The sequence below is a fragment of the Rhinoderma darwinii genome, unplaced genomic scaffold (assembly GCF_050947455.1).
Source record: "Rhinoderma darwinii isolate aRhiDar2 unplaced genomic scaffold, aRhiDar2.hap1 Scaffold_990, whole genome shotgun sequence".
NCBI lineage: Eukaryota > Metazoa > Chordata > Amphibia > Anura > Rhinodermatidae > Rhinoderma > Rhinoderma darwinii.
Genome location: NW_027464564.1, coordinates 74,512 through 91,862, shown reverse-complemented (window position 1 = coordinate 91,862; position 17,351 = coordinate 74,512). Strand labels below are relative to the sequence as shown.

Sequence of the window (17,351 nt, the reverse complement as noted above, 5' to 3'; positions counted from 1 at the left end):
TCAATAGAAGGGAATCCCACGAACAGCACCCTCATTTATCAGCCAGAGTGAAGAGCGGCAACAAAAAGCCTCTCTCCCTCTGAAGGACCGGGCAGCCCATTTATTTCCAACATTCATTTGGGGTCCCTATCGGCCAGAATAGAGAGCGACTTCAAAGAGTGGCTCTTGTTCTAGAGGACCAAACATGTCCATGCATTACATTGATGGTCCTTTGATTTCACTGGACACCATGGAATGCATAATTTACCCTGCGGTGGCACAGTAAGGACTTCCTGTACATTCCTCTACCTCCGAAGGGCAATGTATGGGCAGTCATGACTCGATTTACATTTTTGTAGTCAAATATTGATTCTTCTTAAAGGGATATTCCAGCTAAAAATATTAATTCCACTGGATAGATGGTAAATGTTAGGCTGGGTTCACACTACCTATTTTCAGACGTAATGGAGGCGTTTTACGCCTCGAACTACGTCTGAAAAAACGGCTCCAATGCGTCGGCAAACATCTGCCCATCACTTTCAATGGGCTTTACGATGTACTGTGCCGACGACCCGTCAATTTACGCGTTGATGTCAAAAGACGGCTCGTAAAATTACAGCCTCGTCAAAAGAAGTGTAGGACACTTCTTGGGACGTTTTTGGAGCAGTTTTCTCATAGACTCCAATGAAAACAGCTCCAAAAACGTCCGTAAAAAATGCAGCGAAAAACGCCGCGAAAAATAAGAGTTGCTCAAAAAACGTCTGAAAATCAGGGTCTGTTTTCCCTTGAAAACAGCTCCATATTTTGAGACGTTTTTGATTCTACGTGTGAACATACCCTTAGACTGGTGACTGCTGGGACCCGCATAATCACTTGAACAGGGGACCCCGTTCCCCTGTCCCCCCGAGCCACACAACATACGTGGCAGTAAGCATGCTCCATCAGCTGTACTAGACAGTGTAGTAATATCCAAAAATATAAGACAAATCCATTATTATTCTGTATTCAGTAGAAAGAACAGGGAACAAATCTGGCAAAAAAATCTTCTCTTAAGTTTACTATTACCTAGTATTATGTTCAAAGAATTAAGGGCATAGCAAACAGAAGTAAAAATATATAAATAGGGTTCCACGTGGAATCGTTCCCTTTAAAAGCAGTCAGCGTAAGGCCATAGCAGAAAAACGCATTGATTATGAGTAATAAAGCTATCGTTTTGGTGGCTTTGATATGAGCATCTAGATTAGGGTTTCGGCAGCTGTCACCACTTTTTTGCATCTTCTTCATGTGTCCGTAGATAGATTTCATAATGGTCACCAGTGATGCTAAAGAGAAAAGAAGCCCCAAAGAAGACAACCCAATGAAAGCTTCATACAAGCAAACACATCTTGGTGGATCGAATGAGGCAGACGTATTTTGTCGGGAAGCATTGAGGACCATCTTTGACCAATTTTTCTCCGATAAGTCCCATGAGAAAGTAAGACTTAATAAGAAGGAGCCAATAACGGATGGAAGTAGGAGCAATAGGATCATCTTGGGGAATCTTCTTTGGAGATACACGTAGAACTGGTGTTGGATGTTCACAATTCGGAAGCAAAAATGTACAGATAGCCAGGTGGAAAGCCAGATGTTACAAGACATTATTGCCAGACACACAACTGTGCTAACCCTTTTGACTTCAAAAGTGAACACCAAATTGATCTGTGGTAACCGCAAAATATATCCACAAAATGTAAGAACTTCGTATAATGAGCTGAAGAAGCTGATGCCACAAATAAGTTGATCAGACCTGTTAATGTTTTTGTTTTTCACCCATTCCAGGGCATTCACGACAAGAAGGAAGGTGTTGCCTAAAAATGAACTCGATAGAGCAATAATATCAATAATTGTTAGCACAATGGTCAACATATTGATTCTCTTTGGTCCTGAAAATTTTTACCGAAGCGTTCTTGTTGACCGAATGTGAAAGGTCTGTAGACAGGACAAATATTAGACACGTCGTGAGTGAACATTGATGAGAACAATGCAAATACTGTCTCCATGCAACTGGACACCTCTTTTCAGCTTAACCATTTCCCGGGCATTCACGCCGAGAAATGTACTCAATTGAGTCATAGCCAGGGTTCATCACCAGGATAGTAGTCAGAATGCGACAACCAGAGAATGAGACAGAGGCATAGTTAGAGTACAGGCCAAAGGTTAAAATCAGGAGGAGACTAACCGGTACCAGGTGACAAATCCAAGGGATGACATAGAAGCGAAATCCGGAAAGCCAAGGTCAGGATCAGAGTCAATAGCAAAGGATATACGTTAAAAAAAAAGACAAGGCTTTGAGGTTAGAGTCCGCTTTAAATAAGCTACCAGAGTGATGTCATCTAGGAGGGTCCGGTTGCCATGGCCCGCCAGAACTGCCAGCAGGAGGCATCGCAGGAGGGGGGAGAAGTCATTCAGTTTGCAAGGTAACTTGATGCAGCCTGTGGCTAGAGCCACGGCTGCCACTGGCGACTTGCTGCTGGAACAGGGTAAGGCCTCATGCACACAAATTTATTTTTTTCCTCCCGTAAATACTGGTATAAATACAGGTCCTTGGTCATACGTATTCAACCCGTATTGCACCAGTATTTACGGACCCGTGGGTCCGGTGTCACCAGTATTCCACCCGTATTTATGGGCACGTTTTCGCTTCAGAATTGCACTGCACTAATCGGCAGCCCCTTCTCTCTAGCAGTGCAGGGTAGAGAGAAGGGGCAGCCCTTTCCATAGTAAAAGTAAAAGAAATTCATAATTACCCGGCCGTTGTCTTGGTGACACGTCCCTCTTTCGACATCCAGCCCGACCTCCCTGGATGACGCGGCAGACCATGTGACCGCTGCAGCCTGTGATTGGCTGCAGCGGTCACATGAGCTGAATTGTCATCCCGGGAGGCCGGACTGCAGGAAGAAGCAGGGAGTTCTGGGTAAGTATGAACGTCTATTTTTTTTACAGGTTGATCTATATTGGGATCGGAAGTCACTGTCCAGGGTGCTGAAACAGTTACTGCCGATCGTTTAACTCTTTCAGCACCCTGGACAGTGACTATCCCCTGACATCACCTAGCAACGCTCCCGTAATTACGGGTGCACACACGTAGTCACACGTAATTACGGAAGCCCCATAGACTTCTATGGGCCTGCCCGTGCCGTTATTACGGCCTGAAATAGGACATGTTCTATATTTTTCAACGGCCCGGGCACCTTCCCGTACGCATACCTGTGGCCAATAGAAGTCTATGGGCCCGTAATTACGGGCCGTAATTACGGGCCATAATTGCAGGCTTTTTTACGTTCGTGTGCATGGGGCCTAAGGGAAATTATTGAAATTCAACATCAGCAAGAATGGCAGCCAGTAGAACCAAGTGACTATGGGGATTCCAGGAGAGGTAGAAGCTCCATACATATAAATAACATATCTATATATAGCAGGTGGGTATTACCCATAGGTAGTCACTCAGGTTATTTTTCAGATCACAACTGGATATCTGCTTTTACCATATTGATCTAGAATGAGATGCGGTGAAACCAAACCTTTTTCTATTGATTACATGAATCCTTACATATGATAAAGGGCTTTTCAGACCTTCATATTACAGCTCCATGTGGGGTCAGACGCCGATCAGCCAGAACATTAAAACCCCCTGCCGAATATTGTGTAATTCCTCTTATACTGCCAAAGCACGTCATGCATGGACACCAAAAAGACATCTGAAGGCGTCCTGTAGTATCTGGCAGCAAGATGTAAGATACACAATATGGACAAAAGTATTGGGACACACCTCTTATTAATTAAATTTAAGTCGGTCCCATTGCCACAAGTGTATAAAATCCAGCACTCGCCATGGAGTCGGCTTTAAAGACATTTGTGATAGAACGGGTCGTTGTAAAGACATCACTGAATCCCAGCGCGGTCCTGTAATAGGACGTCACCGATGTAACAAGTCAGTTCATGACATTTCATCCGTCCAAGTTATTCCACCATCACCTGTGAGTGATATTATTGTAAAGTGGAAGCTTATAGAAACCACAGCAAATCAGCCACGAAGTGGGGACCACGTAAAGTTACAGAGCCGAGTGCTGGGGAGCATAAAAGTCACCAACTCTCTGATGACTCAATAACTGCAGAGCTCCAAACCTCCTCTGGCATTAATATCCACACAAAAACTGCCCCGGGAGCTTCATGGCACGGGGGCCGAGCAGCTGTATGCCAGTCTTACATCACCAAGCACAATGCCAAGTGCCAGATGGAGTGGTGTAAAGCCGCCGCCACTGGACTCTGGAGCAGTGGAAACCTGTTCTGTGGAGTGATGAATCACACTTCTCTATCTGGAGTCTGATGGACGAGTCTGGGTTTGGTTAATGCCAGGAGAACGTTACCCGCCTGACTGCATTTTGCCAACTGTAATGTTTGGTGGAGGAGGATAATAATATGGGGTTGTTTTTCAGGTGTCGGCCTCTTCGTTCCTGTGAAACGAAATCTTAATCCTTCAGCACACAAGACATTTATGATAATTGTAGCTTCCAACTTTGTTGGAAAAGATTATTAAAGAGAAAGCTTAAAGGGAACCTGTCACCAGCATTTCACCTATTAAACCAGCAATACCAGGTGGTAATGGGTGAAAAATCATTTCTATATAACCTATAATTGTCTTCATATTCTGCTCTGTAGCTTTAGTATTCAGCTTTTAAGTGTTCCCACACCGTATGCTAATGAGCATAAAAGAGTCAAATCTTCGTTTGAAAAGAGTCAGATCTTCCTTTGAAAAGAGTCATATGTTCATTCCTCAAGTCTTTCAGAGTTTACCCCGCCTCCTTACTTTTTGATTGACAGCTCATCGCCTTCCCCCAGCACACACAATCCTTGCTTGTGCATTGACATCCTCTTCTGGTGTGTGCTTACAAATGGACACCGGATTATTACGATAAAAGGAGCAAAATGTTTGCAGACCGTTATTTACAGTCGGAGGAGGAGTTTAGGATAGGGGATAACGCCAATGAACTTTTTATAGCAGCGGCCAGTGAGGGACAAGTAAAGTTCAATAGGTGAAATGCTGGTGACAGGTTCCCTTTAAGGCCCCAGGCATTTTGCATCTACAGGCTCCTATATCCCATACAAATTTACTTCTTTTTTTTCTGCAGAGTTTACTAAAGGAACCTTCTATAGACTGTAACCCTGGGTGGTCCGCTAATTTATTGCAGACTCAAATCAGGCCACTTTAAAAGCCCCTTTAAATTGTACCTCTAGTTATACTGACTCATGTACTGACTGTAGGTGACCGTGGGTAGCTTTAGGAGCTGGATATCCAGGGGATACATTTACAAAGGGGACTGTTTTGTTGAATTACCCTTAAAGGGATTGTCCACTACCAGACAGCCTATCCAATGGATAGGTCATCAGTATATGATCAGTGGGGGTCTGACACCCAGACCCCGCACCGATCAGCTGCTACAGCTGCCTGCGGGCACCGGACGTCCATGCCGGAAGCAGATGGCTCCGGTCACGAAATAGCGGCCGATTCAAGTGAATAGGAGCAGAGCTGCAGCTCAGCCGCTATGCAATGTATGGAGCCAACTGCTTCCAGTCCCGTACATTGCATACTCTGCAATGACATCTGATGCCTGCAGGCAGCCGGAGCAGCTGATCGGTCTGGGGCCCGGGTGTCAGACCCCCACAGATCATATACTGATGACCTATCCGGTGGATAGATCATCAGTTGTCCGGTAGTGGACAACCCCTTTAATGTGATTAAATTCTAGCTGCCTAAAGTCACCACTAGAGGGAGCATATTTCGCACTTATTTATTTGGAGGTGTATACATTTGTATATGGTAAGACCCTAGTGGTGGCTGAAAAATTGCATTATTGACCTCTATGCTGGTATAGCAGAAAAAGGAGTCACCACGGGCGCTGCTGTACTTCAATGGAACCAAAATGCTTGGAAGGTTCAGATCGTTGGTAATAATGTACGGAAGAGTGTAAGAATAAATGGAATTTATTAATAATATGACTTTTTTTTTTTTTTTTTTAAATAAATGGAATTTATTAATAATATGACTACGCGTTTCAATGCCGTACTGGCATCTTCATCAGGTCATGGATGAACAAACAAAAAGTCACTGTTTAAATAGCCATGTTGATGTTGAAAAACCCGCCAATGTGAACGGGGTCAAGGTGTTTAAGTGACGTCACAGTTCAAAGTTCAAAATACACAGGACCGGAGAAACACACAAAAACAGTAAAAGTATGTCATATAATAAAAACAATAAAAAATGAATAGAGAAAGAAGAGTTTAAAATGTATGAAAAGAGAACATAATGAAAACCATGTAATTAAGAAGGTTTGAAATGTAGTACGTAATGTGTGCCGAAGCGACACTGAAAAAAAAGGCTGCCCGATAATATAGAATAATAATGTAAGTAATTAAAAATGTAAGTAATTAAAAATATATAGGTATGGACTACAAAATCCGGTGTATAGTACAAAGGTACTAACCTTTATGTACCAGAATTTATATAATTAACAGAATGATAACCATAATGTCGGCAATGATTCAAAGCGGCGATATACATATAAGGAAATGGGAATAAAACAACCCACTAGTTGAGGCAGGCTAGATTTCAGAAATATTAAATAGCCAAAATTGTATAATAAATTAGAATATAAAACATTATATATGATATATATATATAAAAAAATGTATATATATATATAAAGGTAAAGGTGGTAATACATCGGCAATAGGAAAAAAATTATTTTCATAGAAAGAAATGTCCATATGAATAATAAAACAGTAGAAAAAAATTAACAGAACTGTCGGGAAATGACAGAGAGGTAATAGTCTTATAAATTAAAACAAAGTCGGCAAAGCCGATAAATTGTAATAGATGACAAAACGAAATAAGGAGAAAGCAATGTGTCATGAATGAAATTCAAAAAGGGAACATAATGAATAATATATCTGAGGGGGGGAGCATCAAAAATGTATACGAAATTAACTGGTAACATTGTAAACGGGTTATGTATAAAAGTGATATATATGAGATACACTGAAATGTAAAGTCGGCAGGGCTAAAATGTATTAGGTGATACAGTGAAATCGATATCATAGGTACAGGAATTTATGATCATTAATAAGTAGAGGCATAAAGACAAAAATTATAATAATGATAATGGATGATAATAATGGAAAATGAATAAAATAAAATGAAATATGAAATATAAAATAATAATGAAATAAAAAAAAATAAAAAATAAAAATAACCGGAAAGTAGCATCATAATGTACAAAAAAATATATAATATAACTGTGAAAAATGAAAATGAATGAAAATAAATATAAATGTCAATAGTAATGAATTTAAAGAATAAAACAAAAACAAAAATATGACAGAAGAAGTAGCATCATAATGTACAAGAAAATCACCAGAATAAGTGTAATATACCTTCGTAAACACAATAATATAATGATAAGTTGATAATCAATGATGTTTAACCGCAGAAAACACAAAGTTAAATGATAAATAATAAAGTGATATACTAATCAAGAGTGGATTCGGATATATCATTAAGGCCATCCGGTTGGAGGGTCTTCATTTTAAAGATCCAGTAATTTTCGGGCTGCTTAAGCTTACTATTCATATTATTAGTAAATTCCATTTATTCTTACACTCTTCCGTACATTATTACCAACGATCTGAACCTTCCAAGCATTTTGGTTCCATTGAAGTACAGCAGCGCCCGCGGTGACTCCTTTTTCTGCTATACCAGCATAACCTTCGCGGTCGTTCATTTGAATCACCGGTCCCGAGTCCTGGCAGCAGCTGTACCTTTATCCTTTATTGCCTTCTACCATCCGTTACCAGGTGAGTACCACTCTTCTTGTACACCACTCCATACCTGGGTAACCTGCACTATGTGGCGCCGTGTTTTTTGCTTTTTCTCACATTATTGACCTCTAGAACTATATGTATGGAGCTCTGTATCAAAAAAAACAAAGCTGCATCCTCCAAAAAAATATTTTGTTTTCTACTAATTCTTTATAGAAGTTTGATGCCCTAAAAATTAAATGTTTAAAGCTAAAACTAGAACTAATGAATATTAGGATTATAATAAATATGCGGATATTTTGAGTTTAAAGGCTATGTACACCTTCACCACCATGTTTTGTACTGTCCCAAAGCATCTAAAATGTAAAATTAAGCAACTTTGCAAATAGTCCTGATTAAAAATGTAGTTTTATGTCAGGCCTTTGTCTCCATGGTAACAGACTACAAGTAAACCCTATGTAGTCTGATCTTGCAGCTATGCTATCTAACATCTGTCCCGAACCTATTGCTAACCTACCACCGGTAACTTTTTTTTATTCAATACGGGGGAAAAAGGGCAAGCTGTCTCTATAGAACCACCTATAGATGACTACCCTGTTGTCGATGTCTAACCAAGGAGAATCAGTACCTTCCCAGAGCTGCTTCAAAGGAAACTCACTCAATTGTGCTGCCTACAATTGGGTGTCTCTAGTTTGGCTATTAACCCAAATCTTGTTTCAAGTCTCTAGAAAGTATCGGGCATTAGGTTACAGAATAGTCACCTATAGGTGGCACTAGACAGACCGTTTTCCTCCTTCTGGAGTACCGGTATTTTGTATACATTTTCCCAGGTAACATTGCCTTTAAGACTCCCTGCCAGCAAGTAGAATCAGTACTTTCCAAGGGAAAAAAAAGGAGAAGAGTCAAAGTTATGTTTATAAATTGTAATTTATTTCCTACCATTATTACCCTATAATTATTAATATAATATTACTAGAATTATATTACTGCTATCATTATTACCATAACACTATGAGATCCCTATTCCTAAAGCTGTTGATTCAGAAGAAGGCGAAAAACCCTGGACACATTCGGGCAATTTATGCCACAAGGGAAAATTCCTTCTTGATCCCGGGAAAAGGCGATCAGTCCGAGAACCCTGGATCAAAGCCGCTAATTCCTATTACAGTTTACTAATTATTACAGTTAATTAACCTAAATTATAATGAAATGTATTTAAATTATTATATTGTTAGTATTACTTTGGTGTTGTTAATAATAATATAATGATACTACTATTGCTATCACTAATATCTAAGTCCCTATTCCTAAAGCTGTTGATCCAGAAGAAGGCGAAAACCCTGGACACATTCAGCCAATTCGTGCCACAAGGGGAAAATTCCTTCTTGACCCCGGCAAAAGGCGATCAGTTCGAGAACCCTGGATCAAACTCGCTGCTAAATATTATAGTTTACTATATTTTATAGTTAATTTACCTAAATATGTTATTATTATATTAATTTGTTATTATAAGATTATTATTATTATTATTATTATTATTATTATTATTACTATTATTATAGTGGTATTTTTATTGCATATTTTTAATAAGACTATACTATAATTATTAGTTTATTGAGACTATTCTATTTTTTATATAATCTTATTACTACTATAGAACTACTAATATTACTAACATTTTTATTGTTATTTTCTTATTTATATTTATTATATCCCTATTCCTAAAGCTGTTGATCCAGAAGAAGGCGAAAAACCCTGGACAATTTGAGCCAATTCATGTCACAGGGGGAAAATTCCTTCTTGACCCCGGGAAAAGGCGATCAGTCCGAGAACCCTGGATCAAAGCTGCTGCTATTATTATATAATTATTTTTGTTATTACTCTCTTATTATTATACTATTTCTAATATTACTGCACTCTTGCTACCAATATTAATATGACTGACCTTTTTAATCTAACAATTATTAATATTATTATTATTATCATATTATTAATATTACTGTCGTTGCTGTTGATGTAATAACAGTTAAGATGTTTCCATACAAGTCTTCATCTTCTCATTGGTCTGAGGAGGATGGTCCAGATGATGTTCCTCTTCCCTCTGATGTTCTTCATCATATCATGGAGGAAGGAATGCTGGCGGATTTTCTTTCTTCTTCCTGTCCGACACTGAATTCTTCTCATCGCATCTTTAACCGTTTTCTCTTCCTCCTCCTCCTCTTTCTCTTCATCCTCCTCTTTCTCTTCAACCACATTCTCTTCTTCTTCATCCTCGTTGTCTGATTTCTCATCAACCTCCATGTCTTCCACTTCATTGTCTTCCTCTTCCTTGTCTTCCTCCTCCATGTCTTCCACTTCATTGTCTTCCTCCTCCTTGTCTTCCTCCTCGTGGTCTTCCTCCTCATGGTCTTCTTGCACTTGTTCCTCCTCGCGCTCTTCTGCCTCTCCTTCCTCCTTCTTGACCTCCTCTTCCTTCAGATCCTCACACAGATGGCTTGATGTAGGTTTGGGCTCTTCTTCATCCCACGGCCATGGCAGATATTTCCGTTGAGCTTCGCGGTTCGTTGGCATGAGGCGCTAAGAAGATAAAATATTCAGTCAATTGTCTATTGAAAAGCTCCAATAACATTTTTCCATCTATAGAAAGAACATGGATAAATCTGTTATAGAGAGAACATAATAACCAGTATGATCACTGACCTCCATCTTGAAGATTGGGGATGGTAAGAATTTCGTGCAGTAGATCAGGCGCTGTAGATCTCTCTCCTCCGTGGTGCTGGGGTAAGCTGAAGAGAGAAAACAACCAGATAATGGGATCAGTCATAAAACGACACCATAAACCATAACATAACATTACAAAAATATTCCTTTAATCTGTCATCAATGGAACATGAAAGGTGCTTTATTTTAAAATATTCTGGATTATTGGACGGGCATAGAAAAGTATAGAAATCTTAGTTTCAATCTTCAATTTCCTTACATGTTCTCTCTGCTCAGTCTTCCACATTATAGTACAGATCTGTGATAAATTACCACATTTTAGGGATTATCAGATACAAAGGAATTTTACTGTATTTTGAGATCATCTATCAATCACTTTCTTGTGGTAAAGTCTAATTATTAAAAAAAACTCACTTATGAAGGGTCTAAGTCCAAAAGCGGATTCCTGCTGCCGATAGATGTCCTAAAGAGAAGAGAATCCAGTAAGTGACCTCTTATCCCTCCTCAGGAATGGACAGTAGGACAAGGGGTCAGTTTTACAAATGGGCAGCCAGTGATTTGTGGACTTGTTACCTGTCCGGGGCTCTTACTCAATAAGCGGCTACTTGTCTGAGTGGACAGCCGGCCACATGGACCTCTCCTGCTGGATCCAAGTCTCCTGCTACATGTCCATCACAGGGAAGGAAAAAACAGGACAATGAAGCCACTGACCTCCAGAGATCTGCTGCCCGCTGCCATCCTGTACCCGTCCTGAACTGTAGAATCCAAATCACAATCTGAAACACAAGAAAGAGATGTCGTCCCAGATCTGATAAAGACCCAAAATCCTGCAACTTTCCACATGTATTAATAGTGAATGTCCAAAAATATATATATTTTTTTTTAATCTAAAAAGATCCAAAATACTGAGTTGAATAATTAATTGTTTGGGACGCCAATTACATACGGTAGCTTCAAAATTGTGGCCTGTGATTGGTGCCTCAGGTCACATGATCTATAACCCATAAGTAATAGCAGTGCTCAAGTACAGACCACGCAGCGCCATAATCTGGGCAGTGCAGCGCTTGGCGGTCCTATAGCTCCCATAGATCTTGTATGAGGTGTCAGTGTGCGGCTGCATCTCTTTTTACAATCTCCTCCACACTGCGGTCGTCCGGTTGTGGAGGAGAGCAGGGGCGTAGCTATAGGGGTGCAGAGGTAGCAGTAGTACCCAGACCCTGATACCTGAGGGGACCAGAGGCTAAAAAAGAAGACACCAGTATGACAAACATCACATAGTAGATGGGGGCCCTGTTATAAATATCACACTGGGCCCCAGGAGTTTCACAATATGCCTCTGGAGAAACGGATACTGGGGACTCCAGTACTATTGATCGTGGGGGTCCCGGCAGTGATTAAACATGTATGGCCCCTCCGGTGTATAGGTGAGAAATGTTTCTGGTGGGAGAATCTCTTTATCATGAGCGATCATCGTTTTCTGCGGTGTTTATTTCTTACATCTTGACATTATAGAACATTTATCTCTGGAAATCTTCATGTAACATTCTCCACGGTGGATTTTACTGTATTTTGGGCTTTGTACTCTCATATATATATATATACAGACAGTGATAATACATTGGAGTGTGGCCTGTACTGGTATTTGTAGCCGTATAGGAGGAGGAATATAGGTAATACTGGACACAAATACATATGGTATATGGGATTTCATTGCTGCCCTATAAAGATATATGACATGAATATTTTGTCTATGTTAATTCCATTCACAAGTACAGAATACACCCCAAAACATCAACCAAAGAGTCCCCATTTACAGCGTCAGAAGAGTGACCCTATAAACAGTTCCAGCAGACCGCCCCTCATTAAAAATAATGCCAGCAATGCCCACACATAAATAATGCCAGCAGAGTGCCCCTAATAAACATTACAACTGGCAGCAGAGAGTCCCTAATAAACATTACTGGCAGCAGAGAGTCCCTAATAAACATTACTGGCAGCAGAGAGTCCCTAATAAACATTACTGGCAGCAGAGGGTCCCTAATAAACATAACTGGCAGCAGAGAGTCCCTAATAGACATTACTGGCAGCAGAGAGTCCCTAATAAACATTACTGGCAGAAGACGGTCCCTAATAAACATTACTGGCAGCAGAGAGTCCCTAATAAACATTACTGGCAGAAGAGAGTCCCTAATAAACATTACTGGCAGCAGAGAGTCCCTTATAAACATTACTGCCAGCAGAGAGTCCCTAATAAACATTACTGGCAGCAGAGAGTCCCTAATAAACATTACTGGCAGCAAAGAGTCTCTAATAAACATTACTGGCAGGAGAGGGTCCCTAATAAATATTACTGTCAGCAGAGGGTCCCTAATAAATATTACTGCCAGCAGAGAGTCCCTAATAAACATTACTGGCAGCATAGAGTCCCTTATAAACATTACTAGCAGCAGAGAGTCCCTAATAAACATTACTGGTAGCAGAGGGTCCCTTATAAACATTACTGGCAGCAGAGAGTCCCTAATAAACATTACTGGCAGCAGAGAGTCCCTAATAAACATTACTGGCAGCAGAGGGTCCCTAATAAATATTACTGGCAGCAGAGAGTCCCTAAAAAGCATTACTGGCAGCAGAGCGTCCCTAATAAACATTACTGGCAGCAGAGGGTCCCTAATAAATATTAATGGCAGCAGAGAGTCCCTAATAAACATTACTGGCAGCAGAGTGTCCCTAATAAACATTACTGGCAGCAGAGAGTCCCTAATAAACATTACTGGCAGCAGAGCATCCCTAATAAACATTTCTGGCAGCAGAGTGCCCCTAATAAACATTACTGGCAGCAGAGAGTCCCTAATAAACATTACTGGCAGCATAGAGTCCCTAATAAACATTACTGGCAGCAGAGAGTCCCTAATAAACATTACTGGCAACAGAGCCCCTAATAAATATTACTGGCAGCAGAGGGTCCCTAATAAACATTACTGGCAGCAGAGAGTCCCTAATAAACATTACTGGCAGCAGAGGGTCCCTAATAAACATTACTGGCAGCAGAGAGTCCCTAATAAACATTACTGGCAGCAGAGCGTCCCTAATAAACATTACTGGCAGCAGAGCCCCTAATAAACATTACTGGCAGCAGAGAGTCCCTAATAAACATTACTGGCAGCAGAGCGTCCCTAATAAACATTACTGGCAGCAGAGCCCCTAATAAACATTACTGGCAGCAGAGAGTCCCTAATAAACATTACTGGCAGCAGAGAGTCCCTAATAAACATTACTGACAGCAGAGAGTCCCTAATAAACATTACTGGCAGCAGAGAGTCCCTAATAAATTACTGACAGCAGAGAGTCCCTAATAAACATTACTGGCAGCAGAGAGTCCCTAAAAAACATTACTGGCAGCAGAGGGTCCCTAATAAACATTACTGGCAGCAGAGAGTCCCTAATAAACATTACTGGCAGCAGAGGGTCCCTAATAAACATTACTGGCAGCAGAGCGTCCCTAATAAACATTACTGGCAGCATAGCCCCTAATAAACATTACTGGCAGAAGAGGGTCCCTAATAAACATTACTGGCAGAAGAGAGTCCCTAATAAACATTACTGGCAGCAGAGCCCCTAATAAACATTACTGGCAGAAGAGGGTCCCTAATAAACATTACTGGCAGCAGAGAGTCCCTAATAAACATTACTGGCAGAAGAGGGTCCCTAATAAACATTACTGGCAGCAGAGAGTCCCTAATAAACATTACTAGCAGCAGAGGTCCTATATAACCAGTTCCAGCAGACGCTTCCCATCACACAGCCACAGAATAAATGATACAATGCTGGCTGCCTGCAGCCACCACTAGGGGGAGCACACAATTTCCATATTTATACAGGTTATATAGGAGTTATTGGCGGTAATATAAATACAATGTGACAGCTCCCCCTAGTGACAGTTACCAGCAGTAACCAGTAACATGGGGGATGAGATAAATGGGGGTCAGTTATATCACATTTTGGGGGAACTCACCGACGTCCAACTTCACTCGTCGTTGTCCTGTAACAGACTGAGGACCACTGAGCGGTTGTTGTTTCAAATTCAAATCCAGCGATCCCATTGGCTGCTGCTCAGTGATGTATTTAACAGTAAATTTTAAGGGACATGACTCTTATTTCACTAGACTGCATTTATGATATGTTTGCTGTAATTCTGCTTATAACATGAAGCTGTGGAGATAATCTGCAGCGACGGGTTATATTTCTCTTAATATTGGGATTGGGATTAGAGTTTATATCATTTTCTATCCTGTATCAGGACATTTCTTTTATAATTTGACATATTATTAACTATCAATGTGCCATGAAGGATCTGATATCAGAAATCACAGTTCTTTAATGGGCGTTGCAGTTTAACCCCTTCCTGAGTAGGTTATTTGGGGTGATCAGATCTCGGGGTTTCCATCTCTTTATCATTCCAGAGTTTGTTTTATTTCTATCATTTTAATGTAAATGATAATGAAAGTCGGATGACGGCAAATAAGCAGCGAGACCCTCTGTGCTAAGTGGTCAGGGGTGTCGTGGTCTCATCCAGCATCAGAAGGGGGCGCTATTTTTCTCTTTGCTAATGAGGCCCCATAAATTCTTACAGAAACATTTGTGCTGCCGATCAGAGAGATTTACCATTCAGGAACATAATAAATCTGGGTGACAAGTCCTATGTGCGCTGTAATGGCAGCTGTACTGGTTGTCATCCAGCTTTCCCAGTCTCCTGAATGACAAGTCTGCCTAATTATACAGTGACCTGCCCCTGCTGTTATACTGCTGCATTATTAGGTAGGTTTACCCTTCAGGGGTCTAGTTAAGTTGGGTAATAACTCGTATGGAGGCCGTCGTTCTCACCCAGCTTTTCCAGAAACAGAAAAAAACATAAGGCATCGCCGCGCCCGCAAATCGCGGCCGTGCACATGGCCACGGCCATTATTTTCTATGAGCCTGGACCGCAGAAGACGGCCGTAATAAGACATGCCCGTTCTTTCTGCGGTCCGGGCTCATTAAAATATGCGATATGCGGGCGGCTCGCAGCTGTCACTCCGTGGCCGACCCGAAAATGGCTGCCGTGCACATGGCTACTGTCGTCTGCATGAGGCCTAATATAAACATTTTACCAAAAACATGTAAAAAACAGTGTAATGAGGACCCCGGGATGTGATGTGATGGGGCAGATCAGAAGCGTGTAAGTGATTGTTGTAAAATGCTGAGCCAACATAATGCTCCGTCTATTAAATAATTAGGACATTGCCAGCGGGCAGGGAGTGGGCATGTAAGGGGCAGGTGCCGCACAGGGATAACTCCTTGGCAGAACGCCACTTATTAGGGATAATTGTAAAGTACAGAAGCCAAAACAAATAAGACTGGATAATATCTGTGTACAATCCTAATATATATATAATGTACCGGCCGCTGGAGTCACATATTCTATCTATCTATCTATCTATCTATCTATCTATCTATCTATCTATCTATCTATCTATCTATCTATCTCATATCTATCTATCTATCTATCTATCTATCTATCTATCTATCTATCTATCTATCTATCTATCTATCTATCTATCTATCTATCTATCTATCTCTCTCTCTCTCTGTAGATAGCGCCATACATCCCCCAGTAGAGTACGCCATACAGCCCCCCTGTAGATAACGCCATACAGCCCCCCTGCAGAGAACGCCATACAGCCCCCCCTGTAGAGAACGCCATACAGCCCCCCCTGTAGGGAACGCCATACAGCCCCCCCCTGTAGAGAACGCCATACAGCTCCCCCCTGTAGGGAACACCATACAGCCACCCCCCCTGTAGGAAACGCCATACAGCGTCCCCCCTCCCAACAAAAATGTGACCTACAGTGTGTCCTACAAAATACATGTATCCCCTGTCCACAGGACATGTATCCCCTCTCCACAGGATCTCCACAGGACATGTATCCCCTCTCCACAGGACATGTATCGCCTCTCCACAGGATATACACTGGACAGGGGAGACATGTGTGATCGCTGGCAGCGATAGGGAGAACGGGGGACTGAAAGTCCCCTGAACTTCTCCATGACAAACCTCTGACTTCCGGGGTCTGCGCAGCTCAATAAAAATGAAAGGGGCGCTGGTCACGCATGCGCACAAGCACGACCGGCGCTCCATTCATTTCTATGGAGCTGCCGACACAGACCACGGAAGTCCGAGGTTTGTGATGGAGAACTTCAGGGGACTTTCAGTCCCCCGTTCTCCCTATCACTGCCAGCGATCACACATGTATCCCCTGTCCTGTGTATATCCTGTGGAGAGGCGATACATGTCCTGTGGAGATCCTGTGGAGAGGGGATACTTGTCCTGTGGAGATCCTGTGGAGAGGGGATACATGTCCTGTGGAGATCCTGTGGAGAGGGGATACATGTGCTGTGGAGATCCTGTGGAGAGGGGATACATGTCCTGTGGAGAGGGGATACATGTCCTGTGGAGATCCTGTGGAGAGGGGATACATGTCCTGTGGACATCCTGTGGAGAGGGGATACATGTGCTGTGGAGATCCTGTGGAGAGGGGATACATGTCCTGTGGAGATCCTGTGGAGAGGGGATACATGTCCTGTGGAGATCCTGTGGACAGGGGATACATGTCCTGTGGAGATCCTGTGGAGAGGGGATACATGTCCTGTGGAGATCCTGTGGAGAGGGGATACATGTCCTGTGGAGATCCTGTGGAGAGGGGATACATGTCCTGTGGAGAGGGGATACATGTCCTGTGGAGATCCTGTGGAGAGGGGAT

General features: G+C 41.7%; 1 protein-coding gene across 1 annotated transcript; it reads right to left on the bottom strand.

The window, feature by feature from the left end:
- Positions 1 to 9,403: 9,403 nt before the first annotated feature.
- Positions 9,404 to 14,654, bottom strand: LOC142734921 (uncharacterized). Its single transcript, XM_075849588.1, has 5 exons — positions 14,567 to 14,654; positions 11,266 to 11,330; positions 10,969 to 11,017; positions 10,534 to 10,619; positions 9,404 to 10,410 (listed from the first exon to the last, which is right to left on the bottom strand). The coding sequence occupies exons 1-5, from the start codon at positions 14,652 to 14,654 to the stop codon at positions 9,883 to 9,885; spliced, it is 816 nt and encodes a 271-aa protein (XP_075705703.1). The 3' UTR covers positions 9,404 to 9,882.
- Between the last annotated feature and the right edge of the window lie 2,697 nt (positions 14,655 to 17,351).

Bases quoted from the DNA above. Each gene is read 5' to 3' on its own strand.
- LOC142734921 (XM_075849588.1), bottom strand. From the start codon at position 14,654: ATGGGATCGCTGGATTTGAATTTGAAACAACAACCGCTCAGTGGTCCT. The intron at 11,018-11,265 runs GTCAGTGGCTTC...TCTTCTCTTTAG, and splicing joins CGGGCAGCAGATCTCTGGAG to GACATCTATCGGCAGCAGGA. The intron at 10,620-10,968 runs GTGAGTTTTTTT...TTCTCTCTTCAG, and splicing joins TGGACTTAGACCCTTCATAA to CTTACCCCAGCACCACGGAG.